Genomic DNA, 11,600 nt, shown 5'->3' on the forward strand with positions numbered 1-11,600 from the left:
TTTAAGAATGATATTTTAAAATTGCTTCCCAGAGGGTTTTAGAGACATGGTCTCTAAGGGAAGAACAGGTTGAGGTAACATTTTGAGGGTCTCCTTTCAAGTTTGTCATGAAGATGTTCCCAAAAGGACACATTTGATCTTAGTAAACATCAACAAAACAAAAAACTAAGGACATAAAATACTCGCTCAAAATTTTTCCATGCCAAATTTGGGGCAAACTCTGAACCAAAGTTCCTTTTCATGAGGTTGCATTTGGAACTGCTCGGCCCCCCACTTCTTTTCCCGAGGCCTACCACACACATTTGGCTAAAACAGCCCTTTAAATTTTCCTCTTGGAAAGTGAACCTCCTTACTTGCCGAAAAAGAGACCAGACATAACACCGTATCCTATTTAGACTGACCTGCTGTAAATGAGTTCCTTCATTTTAAAGCATAGCGATGCGTGTCAAAGGTACTCTTCCCACTGCTGGCTCCTTGTTCCCCTACCAGAGGGTAACATTAAAAAAAAATCCCACGTCCTATAATTAAAACAAAAGCCTTGATCTGAACTCTGCTGGGGTTGTGGCAGAACACGGCTACATTAACCAGAAGTCCATGCTCCAGGATAATGGTCCCTAAAGGAAAGCATGGTAGAAATGTGATCGCGGACTTCTCCCTGGCTTCACAGCTCAGGTGATGGAAGCCCTGCATCTTTCTGATGTCTCCATAACACTGGCTTGACATCCGTGGTTTAGCAGAGCCTGGGCTACCACAGAGTGGAATCCGCACCGTCGGCAGGTCTTGGACCAGATAAATCTTTGTTTCGGGAGGCCAGCCCCGACACTGTGGAATGTTTCTCTCTACCAAATAGATGCCCACAGCGTCATTCCCCCTGAATTGGGATAGTGAAAACGCTTCCAGACACCACCTGACAGGACCTTTGGCAAACTCAGCCCCCACGGAGCACCTCTGAGCTGTGAATGGCAGGCAGGTCAGGGCCTCTTCTGACTTTATACTTTTCTACCTTTCACTGAGGGTTTGTGATGACAGGAAGCTTTATGCCCGACTCCCCTGCAGATCCCTCGAACACTATGGCTCTTTCCCCCGAGGCAAGAGCTGAGTATGCTCCCTGTGCCTCCTTCTCTGTATTTGTGTTTTCTAATTGCTTCGGAGAACTCAGTAGCCGTTTTGTCTGCCAATCCACCAACACTCGATCCTTTCTGGGTGTGCTCACTAGTCCAGCCTCAAGGGCCCCGACTCTGCTTTCTCGACTTCTGAGGAAGACTGAGCTATTGTGCAGGGCTTCCCAACCTGCAGCTTGCAGCAAAATCACCAAAAATACAAATTAAAATGCCTCGTCACAGTAACTCCCTGCAATCCCTGGGAAAGCATCAACGGTGGGGGGCCCCTCGGGGAGCAAGGGCACCACCCATATTTTTGCTACCGTCTTTGTCCAGCAGGAACAAGACTCATGACTCCAAGTGTCGCCCAGTTACCTGCGACCAGGGCCCGAGGCTCCATTGTGGCGGGCAGGCGTGGCTGTTGCAGGCTTGCACCTGCGTGGGTGTGCTCACTGGGCAGAGAGAATGCACCACTGCTTCCTCCTTCTGGAAGGCCTTCTTCTGCACACACTGGATCTTGCGGCTCTGCTGTCCCCCGGCACACGACCTGCTGCACTCACTCCATTCACCAGGCTTCCAGCTTGCAGAGAAAAACAAAATTACTTGCGATGAAGCTGAGGCTTTGGCTCACCCTTTCCAAAGCACAGACGTTAGCCACCCGATGAAAGCCTTCCATCGATTTTAGAACCGATAAGGGCGATTCCTAGTAATTCTTCTATGGGTTTCGAAGCCTAATGCGAATGTGGTTCAGGGATAGGGAGTCACATGTGATCATCACACAGTTCTGGGCAAAAACACATTCCTGCTCTCTGTAAGGGAAGAAACATGTGCCATTTGGAAACCTGAGTGATTCATTCATTCGGCCAAATCTACTGGGATCTTTGCTGTGTGCCAGGGACTCTCCTAGGCATCAGGGTTGGAAAAATGAACGAGGCAATGTTCTTTCCATTAAGGAGCCTACAACCCAGTGATGAGGTGGGTACGTGAACAAATAAGGACAATACCGTGGGGTAATTGCTATGCTAGATATTAATACAAAGTACGGTAATGAGACCGAGGCGAGAATTTTCAATGGGAGAGGAGGGGAAGGGAAAGAGGGAAGGGGATGGGGGGATGGGGGAGGGGGACACATTCCCTCCCTGCAGGAGGGAAGGGCACATCCAGGGGCGGTCTTAAGAGAAACTATTTCCAAGGAGGCAGTTCCCCCAACTATTCTGGTTATTCTTCAACTTTATGGATGAGTTAGAGGCACAACCTCATGTTCTTTATTGAAAAGATGCCAGATCTCATTTTTCACGGTGTTCTGAGACCTGGTGTGCATGTGAATGAAGGGGGTGATGCAGTGAAACCTACTAACCCTTTCCAACAACCGCACTTGACCAATTGATAATCTAGGAATGGAAGGCCTGGCATGAACAAGATCCCCCAGAGACGACCTTATGCATTTCAGTCATAGGAGCGATGTCTGCGACTGACCTTGGTTTACCGGTATTATAAATTTCATGTCAAGCAACAAAACCTCAGTGAGACCAAATAAGTTTTTGTTTTACCTTGCATTTCTGCCACCTTTACCAGTCCTGTAGTTTTCTCCCCTGGTTTCCCTCACCAGCCTGAGTGTGAAGATAGAAACCTGGCCTTTTGTCCAGAGAGTATGACACACGAGTTCTAGATGATGTGGGTTCTAAAACATTGCATAACCCATATTCTCTTATTTAAAGAAAAATAATAAAATAGAATAATTCCTTATTTGTATAATTATTTATTTCTTGTAAGATGCAAAGAAAACATACTCAGTATTATGGGCTTATTAGTTTCACCATTTTCCTATAAAGATGGCATCTCTGTCTACCCAATTCAAATTTTTCCTTCAGCGACAAATATGAGTCCGTGAAAGTATAGAAGGAGCACACACAGGTAGACCTTTTGCACGCCAGGCACGGTTCTGCACGCTTGGGCCCGAGGCTCACTCCGCATCTGTCCTCAGTCCCTAGCAACCCCACCTCAGAGCCCAGCTCCTACACCGTCCATTCCCCCCCCTTTTTTTTTACACATGACCTCTTCACAGCACAAATCTCACAGCCTCTCAATTACTTCCTTATACACTCCTTTTTTCCCCTTGATTGTGAGTTCCCTGGTGGCAGGAAGTACAAGTTCTCTAGAACCCCGTTGTCAGCCCAAGGCTGGCATCCAGCAGGTGCATATGACGTGGTTGTCGCATGGGAAGATAACGGAGTTAGATGGGATGAACTCTTTTGTCCTTGTAACTCGAATAACCTAAGACCTTATTTCCAGTATTATGTCTAGGGACCAAAAGTCCCTGAAGGTCCCATTATTCCAACAGGAAATACAAAGATAAAAATGATAAGGTGGAGAAGAAAGGAAGGGAGCAACAGATCCTGCCCATTTTGCCACTCCAATCCTGCAGTCCTTATTGAGGCCTCTTCCACTTTTCAATAGCCAGTAGCTGATTACTGCAGAGTATCATTTCTACACAGGGTCATCATGGAAATTCTAGAAGTCGGGCACAAGCTAGGCTGTCTCCCTTTTCACAGATAGACCTATGAATGGGGTCCCATTCTTCGCTTGGTAGAAATAACCAGCAATGCAGTGGAGGCTTAAAATCACAAAACATCAGCTTGCCATTCAAGCAGACTCACAATCCCCCCGCCCCACACACGCCATCTGAAGAAGACATGACCCCACAAGCGTCAGTAACACTGGTTGGGAATCATGTCTCAGAGCCACTAGGTATCTTTTAGAATCAGATATTTCCCAGCAAAGCAGAAAAATCCACGGAAGCCCACCAACTTTCCATCTACTCTTTGTGTTCAGGACACAGCTGGTTCCAGATTCTTGGAGAAAAACTAGGTGGACAATGGGGCATACAGGATTGCTGAACAGCTAAAGCCTCAGACAATGATGACGGCACTATTACAAGGAAAAAACACATGCATGTGTATAAAAAGATTGTGCAGGGGCGCCTGGGTGGCACAGCGGTTAAGCGTCTGCCTTCGGCTCAGGGCGTGATCCCGGCGTTATGGGATCGAGCCCCACATCAGGCTCCTCTGCTATGAGCCTGCTTTCTTCCTCTCCCACTCCCCCTGCTTGTGTTTCCTCTCTCGCTGGGTCTCTATCTCTGTCGAATAAATAAATAAAATCTTTAAAAAAAAAAAAAAAGATTGTGCAATATAATTGCCTCACCACAAAGCAAACACTACTTATTAAGATGGTCTGAAACATTAGGGAACACAGCACTGCTTTAGAAGAAACTGTCGATTCTATATAAATACATCTGGCAGAAGATAAATCACACAAAAGACTCCATTCGGCTGGGAAGATTACTTTAAAATTAGCGTCCAAACACTAGTGTGGCTAAAATCCATCCCCAAACACAGCCGCCGAGCTCCCCGTAGGGTGCCATCATCAGAAGCCGAATACCACTTGGCCTCTACCGCTTTCTTTGCATTTTGTGTCTTGCTACCGTGTAATTTGCATTTGGGGTTTCATGGTCTGCATAGTATTATGATTTTTAAATTCTTGGATGACTATATGAAAGTTAAGCACACAACCACATGTAAATTTAACTAATATGGGATTTTGTATTATTTAACTGTCTGTTTGATTTAGTTCAGAGGAGGCTCTATGTAAAGATTAAAAAATAAAAAAAATTTTAAAAAGACACCTTTAAATCCCAGGGTTTGGTTTGCATAGCTGGAGTTCAATAAATGTCTAAAGCAAATCTGTGGTTTTTTTCCAGTTACATATTTTAACCTCAACTGTCTTCTTTTCTCTGTTACTTTTTTTGGGCGTTCTGTCTGTCTCTGGGTCACTTATGAGCAGAAGCACCAGCAGTGGGTTTTAATTTTCCTCATATCACCAAGAAGAGCATATAAGTACAAATATAGCCAGAAAGACATTTCCAGATGACTTACTAAGCAGGGCAGGAGAAAGCATTGCATATTTTGGGTTCAGTTGCTGGCTTGGTCCTTGCATTGCAGAACGAGGAACTGACTTGAGTGTTTTGATCTCGTAAACAAATGGCCTTTACACTTATGTAACCTAGTAAGACATCAAAAGTTACAAAGTGAAAATTACAGATAACCAATTCAATTTCATTTCCAAGTGCAGCTTCTGACTTACCACGGTTCTGATGTCTTACTTAAGGTACAGAATCCAAATGCTGTGTTGAGAACACCTCCTTTTGACAAAATCTGCAACTAATTTGAATCCCATTTTCCCCTGAGGTAATAGTTTTCATATTTTCATAATTTTAGTGTGTAGCGTCTTAGTTTTCAAGCCCGCTGTGGATTCTGGAACCATGAAGTGATAAATACAACCTTTTGAAAATAGGGTGGCTATACACGGGAACATCCACGAACTTTAACTCACATTGCATCCATCTATTGGAAAATGTTCTTCCAAGAAAACCCGTTGGTAAATTATATAGGGAAAGACTAATATCCTGCTTTTCCATGAGGCAGCTCCTACTTCCATCAGAAGTAGATATAAACAAAAAGCGGAATTCTCTGAATGCGGATTCGTACCCGTCAGCTAGGACTCCGGGCTTTCAGTTTTTGCTTTAGTGGCACCTGCTGCCTGGCTTGTAATGTTCGTCTCCGGACTTCTCATCAGAGGCACGTATTTTTTATGTGTGTGAATAATTTTGTCAGCTCTCCAAATAGGAGGCTGCCTCCTCTTTGAATTCTGTTTGTTTATATTTACATGGTACTTTTCCTTAAAATGGAATCTGAGAAACAATGAAAAGTCACTCCTGTGATAATGATCAGTTTGCCTGGAGGAGGCACTTACCACGCACTGGGATTCCCTAAAGCTAATCGTTTACTTGTGCAGCATTTATTCATTTGGACTCTCCTCATATGCCTCGGACACACTACGGTCTGGAAGTCACAGGAAGGAATCGCTAAATTGGGGCAAGGGGAGGATCCCACAATGCATCTCTCCAGCATCCTCCCTTTGGTTGGACTCATTCCCCATAAATGGCAAACGGATTGAATCTCTCTCCTTCCCAAGGAACTATGCTCTCCCTGGAATACCAGGAAGTCATTGCAAATGATCTCAAAGAGCATTTAATACATGAAAAACTGCTCGTAATTTAAGAGTAAGTAAAAAAGAGCATATTGTAAACATGTATCGGTAGCATGGTTTTCTGTACAGTTAAAAAAAGAATACAAAATGATCTGTGTGGTGTGCGTCTGAGAACATCCAACACATGTGATTTTATATTTGCATAAGGAGGCGAGAGAATGACACAGACAAAACTATTACCACTGGCATGTGCTGATTAAAGTATGAGGGTCTTTTTCTTCTGCATAGCATATTGCCTTTAAAATGTGTATTACTAAAAATGTGTTACTTCTTTGGGTAATTTTACATTTTTTTCTTTCCGTGTAACGAGCATACAGCGCTGGGTTCGTTTCCGGCCTACGACATGAGGACTCGGCAGTGCTACGTGTTACTCAGGGCTCATCGGGATACACGCGCTTTTAATCCCCTTTACCGATTTCTGTAAAAAAACTACTACTTCTCAAGTATTTAATGTATTTAACAAAGAAATATGTCCTTGTATTTTGTTAATTAGCGTAAACACCTGAAGAAGCCGTACAGACCGAAGAACTTCTTCATTTTCTATGTTTCTGCTCATGGCCGGTTCAAGGTGCCCCCGTGTGCGTGGGGGGATGGGCACAGGTGGGAGGCCCACGGTCACCAGGAGCTCTGATAATGAGAAAATGAGTGACCAGCCGTCACGCTTCAGCTTTATGGATCCGTTTATAGACTTTCGTTCTTCTCACAGGGGCAGTGGGAACAAGAACCGACTTACACACAAATAGATGGTATTTTTGGATCTAAATAAAATGTTTGCCTTCTACTCGCTGAGAAGATGGCTGTTGTTTTCCCTCCTTTAGGAGGGTGATTTCTCAGATTTACTACACTTCCCTCCTGAGAGAGACTTTGCTGGCCTCACCCGAGGGGATGGAATGACACAGCACTCGCGTTTCAGACAGACATGTTACGTTTGCCTTGCGCGTGTCCTCACTGGTGTTGACCCCATGTTCCACAAGCCTCGGCGGGAGGTTCTTACCCGACAGAAAAGTCAGGATAGAGAGAAACTGAACTATAAGCTGAAAAGAAAAATATAAATAAATAGGTATTTTGTCTATTTCCCCCCACACATTCAGATAGATAACTCTTGAGTCCTGGTTATGAATGACTTGAATGTTGAGACTTGGTTCCCTTGTACATAGGAAAATCCTGAAAGAGGACAATAATATTTGCTTTTTACAAGGATGGTTCCCAAAAAAAGACAGTTCTTTTGTTGCTTATTTAAATCATACAATTTAAAGAGGTCTGAGATCGATGGACCTGTTTTGAGAAGACACTTGGAAGGGAGAACTGGAAAATCCCCTACCTCCCCCACAAGAGACGGAGCACGGAGACTGCACTGTGGTCCAGGCATGGCTGTGTCTTTTTGAGGCGGGCTGAGTTCCATTCGTGACCTTGGGAAGTGCATACTTCCAAGCTATCCCCGGATTTTTGCCTTGCATCAGGACCTGGACAGCGTAGATATAAACCAGAGATGAAGAGACAGGTCAGACCCTGGAATTCCAGAAATCTCACCGAGCATTTTAAAGATATTTGTATGACATTTTGACCTTCAAGTTGGCTCACGCCATTGTTCCCAAGTACGTTTTATGTTGGTTTCAAGTTTTCCCTTGATACTTTCAAATGTGTGTTTCCATATCATCAAAGCTGTGATTTAGACGGATGCTAAATAGGAAATATGACTTGACATTTGCTGTAAGCCCACAACCCTCAACTCTATGTATATCCATTAATAATGCAACAAAATTTTTTTTACAATATATTGAAGGCATAATGTTATATTATGAGGTCTCGACCTTCCCATTAAACTTGAAAGCCTAGCATGGTACTAACACACAGTGGTGCCTCACAGAAATGGTTGAAACTGAATCTACATATATCTATTTTTAAGATTTATCCTAGGCCACAATTTACAATCCTTCTCCTGGGCACGAGGGAGGCACTCCAAAAACCACAGAATACCCCCCTTAGAGTTACCTATCATCAGTTTTAGAATCCAAGCAGGTTTCCAGTAGGATTTCCAAAGAGAATCTGTCCAAAGAGAATGTGTCTGTTGATTTTGTACCAGGATGAACAGGTAAGACAAAAAGAAATAGGATCAGAAGTAGGGGTTGGTAATGCATATACTGGAACAGATTTAATCTCAAAAGGACTTAGGATATGTGAAGAGATGCTCAACGTCACAGGTCATCAAGGAAAAACAAATCAAAACTACAATGAGGTATCACTTCACACCTGTCAGAATGGCTAAAATCAATACCAGAGACAACAGGTGTTGGCGAGGATTTGGAGAAAGGGGAACCCTCTTGCACTGTTGGTGGGAATGCAAACTGGTGCAGCCACTGTGGGAACAGTATGGAGGTTCCTCAGAAAGTTAGAAATAGAACCACCCTATGATCAGCAATTACACTATTATTCACCCCGAGAATACAAAAATACTAATTCAAAGGGATACATGCACTCTATTGTTTATAGCAGCATTACCTACAATAGCCAAACTATGGAAGCGGCCCAAGTGTCCATTAATAGATGAATGGATACAGAAGCTGTGATGTATACATGCAATGGAATGTTACCCAGCCATACAAAAGAGCGGAATCTCGCCATTTGCAATGACGTGGATGGAGCTAGAGAGTATCATGCTAAGTGAAGTCAGTCAGAGGAAGGCAAACACCATATGATCTCACTCATATGTGGAATTTAAGAACCAAAACAAATGAGCCTAGGGGGAAAAGTGAGAGAAAAAGGCAAACCAGAAGGGGGAATGTACCACAAGAGACTATAGACTCTGGGAAACAAACTGAGGGCTTCAGAGGGGAGGGGGGTGGGGGACTGGGATAGGCCGGTGGTTGGTATTAAGGAGGGCACGTATTGCATGGTGCACTGGGTGTTATATGCAAACAATGAATCATGGAACTTTACATGAAAAACTAAGGATATACTGTATGTGACTAACATAACATAATAAAAAACTAAAAAAAAAGAAAAGAAAAGAAAAAAAGAAGCAAACCAAGAAAGAGAGTCTTAACTCTAGAGAACACACTGCGGGTTACCAGAGGGGAACTGGGTGGGGGGTGAAATAGGTGAGGGGATTAAGAGGCACACCTGTCCGCTGAGCACTGGGGGACGGATGGAAGGGCTGAATCACTATACTGTACGCCTGAAACTCATATTACGCTGCATGTTAACTCACTGGAATTTGGATAAAAACTTTTTTTTAAAAGATTTTATTTATTTATTTGACAGAGATAGAGACAGCCAGCGAGAGAGGGAACACAAGCAGGGGGAGTGGGAGAGGAAGAAGCAGGCTCATAGCGGAGGAGCCTGATGTGGGGCTCGATCCCATAACGCCGGGATCACGCCCTGAGCCGAAGGCAGACGCTTAATCGCTGTGCCACCCAGGCGCCCCTGGATAAAAACTTTTTTAAAAAAAGGACAAGGACTTAGGATAAATCTGATCCTATAAGGTCCAGCCACCAACATAAGAGCCATCATGTACTGTCACGTCCCACATGTCAGGCCCTCTGCTGGGCATTTTCCAGGCATTATCTCAAAACATTCCTACAATTCTACAACATAGCTGCTCATTTTTTCATTGAAAAAAACCGACAAGAAAGACCTTGTATAGGATCACACAGGTGACTGCTGAAATAAGCTTAAAATAGGAGTAGGACCGCCAACAAAATGTGCCTAAATACTGCAATCTGTTACCTTCTCTCTGTGGCAAACATTATGTGTCTCCCTTCCTGATGCTCTCTTAAGTATTGCTTTTCTTTTTTTTCCTTCTTTTAATCTCAAACATGAGTATAAATAGCTGTTTCTCTCCTGCCCCATGAGTCTTGTGGAAAATTCTTTACCACTAGAACTGGGCATTCATACCCCAAAGCAAAGCCGAGTTCCAGTTAAAAATAGGAACTAGAAGCTGGTTCTGTGAGAGAATTAATAAGATTGATGGACCTCTGGCAAGACTTATCCAAAAGAATAGAGAAAGGACCCAAATTAAATAAAATTATGAATGAAAAAGGAGAGGTCACAACCAACACCAATGAAATTGGAAGGATTGAGAAACTTTTATCAACAGCTTTATGCCAATAAATTAAGCAATCTGGAAGAGATGGAGGCCTTCCTGGAAACCCATAAACTACCAAGACTGAAACAGGAAGAAATTGATTTTTTAAACAGGCCAATTAATTATGAAGAGATTGAGTCAGTGATAAACAATCTTCCAAAAAATAAAACTCCAGGCCCGGACAGTTATCTTGGGGAATTCTACCAAACATTCAAAGAAGAAATAATACCTATTCTCCTAAAGCTATTTCAAAAAATAGAAACAGAAGGAAAGCTACCAAACTCATTCTATGAGGCCAATATTACCTTGATCCCCAAACCAGGCAAAGACCCCAACAAAAAGGAGAATTATAGACCGATTTCCCTAAAGAATATGGACGCCAAAATCCTCAACAAGATCCTTGCTAATAGAATCCAACAGTACATTAAAAGGATTATCCATCATGACCAAGTGGGATTCATACCTGGGATGCAAGCATGGTTCAACACTCGCAAATCAATCAATGTGATACATCATATCAACAAGAAAAGACTCAAGAACCATATGATCCTCTCAATTGATGCAGAAAAAGCATTTGACAAAATACAGCATCCTTTCCTGATTAAAACCCTTCAGAGTGTAGGAATAGAGGGTACATTTCTCAATCTCATAAAAGCCATCTATGAAAAGCCTACTGCAAGCATTATTCTCAATGGGGAAAAGCTGGAAGCCTTTCCCTTAAGATCAGGAACACGACAAGGATGCCCACTCTCGCCACTATTATTCAACATAGTACTAGAAGTCCTTGCAACAGCAATCAGAAGACAAAAAGGGATCAAAGGTATCCAAATCGGCAAAGAAGAAGTCAAACTGTCTCTCTTTGCAGATGACATGATACTCTATATGGAAAACCCAAAGGAATCCACTCCCAAACTATTAGAAGTTATAGAACAATTCAGTAAGGTGGCAGGATACAAAATCAATGCCCAGAAATCAGTTGCATTTCTATACACGAATAACGAGACTGAAGAAAGAGAAATTAGGGAATCCATCCCATTTACAATAACACCAAAAACCATACGTTACCTTGGAATTAACTTAACCAGAGACGTAAAGGACCTATATCCTAGAAACTATAGATCACTTTTGAAAGATATTGAGGAAGACATAAAAAGATGGAAAAATATTCCATGCTCATGGATTGGAAGAATTAACATAGTTAAAATGTCCATACTACCCAGAGCAATCTACACTTTCAATGCTATCCCGATCAAAATACCGAGGACATTTTTCAAAGAACTGGAACAAATAGTCCTTAAATTTGTATGGAA

The 11,600-nt window shown here is 42.8% G+C and overlaps 1 protein-coding gene across 1 annotated transcript in view; it reads right to left on the reverse strand.

Annotated features, from left to right (window-relative positions):
• Positions 1–11,600, reverse strand: part of ADAMTS18 (ADAM metallopeptidase with thrombospondin type 1 motif 18) — a 78,146-nt gene that overhangs the window by 12,056 nt on the left and 54,490 nt on the right. Inside the window, exons 14-16 of the mRNA XM_034639606.1 lie at positions 7,528–7,669; positions 5,033–5,159; positions 1,476–1,680 (exon numbers count right to left, since the gene is read on the reverse strand). Coding sequence (XP_034495497.1) covers positions 1,476–1,680; positions 5,033–5,159; positions 7,528–7,669 — 474 coding nt within the window. The remainder of the gene's footprint in view (positions 1–1,475; positions 1,681–5,032; positions 5,160–7,527; positions 7,670–11,600) is intronic.

Source organism: Ailuropoda melanoleuca, chromosome 12, assembly GCF_002007445.2.
Source record: "Ailuropoda melanoleuca isolate Jingjing chromosome 12, ASM200744v2, whole genome shotgun sequence".
Classification (NCBI taxonomy): domain Eukaryota; kingdom Metazoa; phylum Chordata; class Mammalia; order Carnivora; family Ursidae; genus Ailuropoda; species Ailuropoda melanoleuca.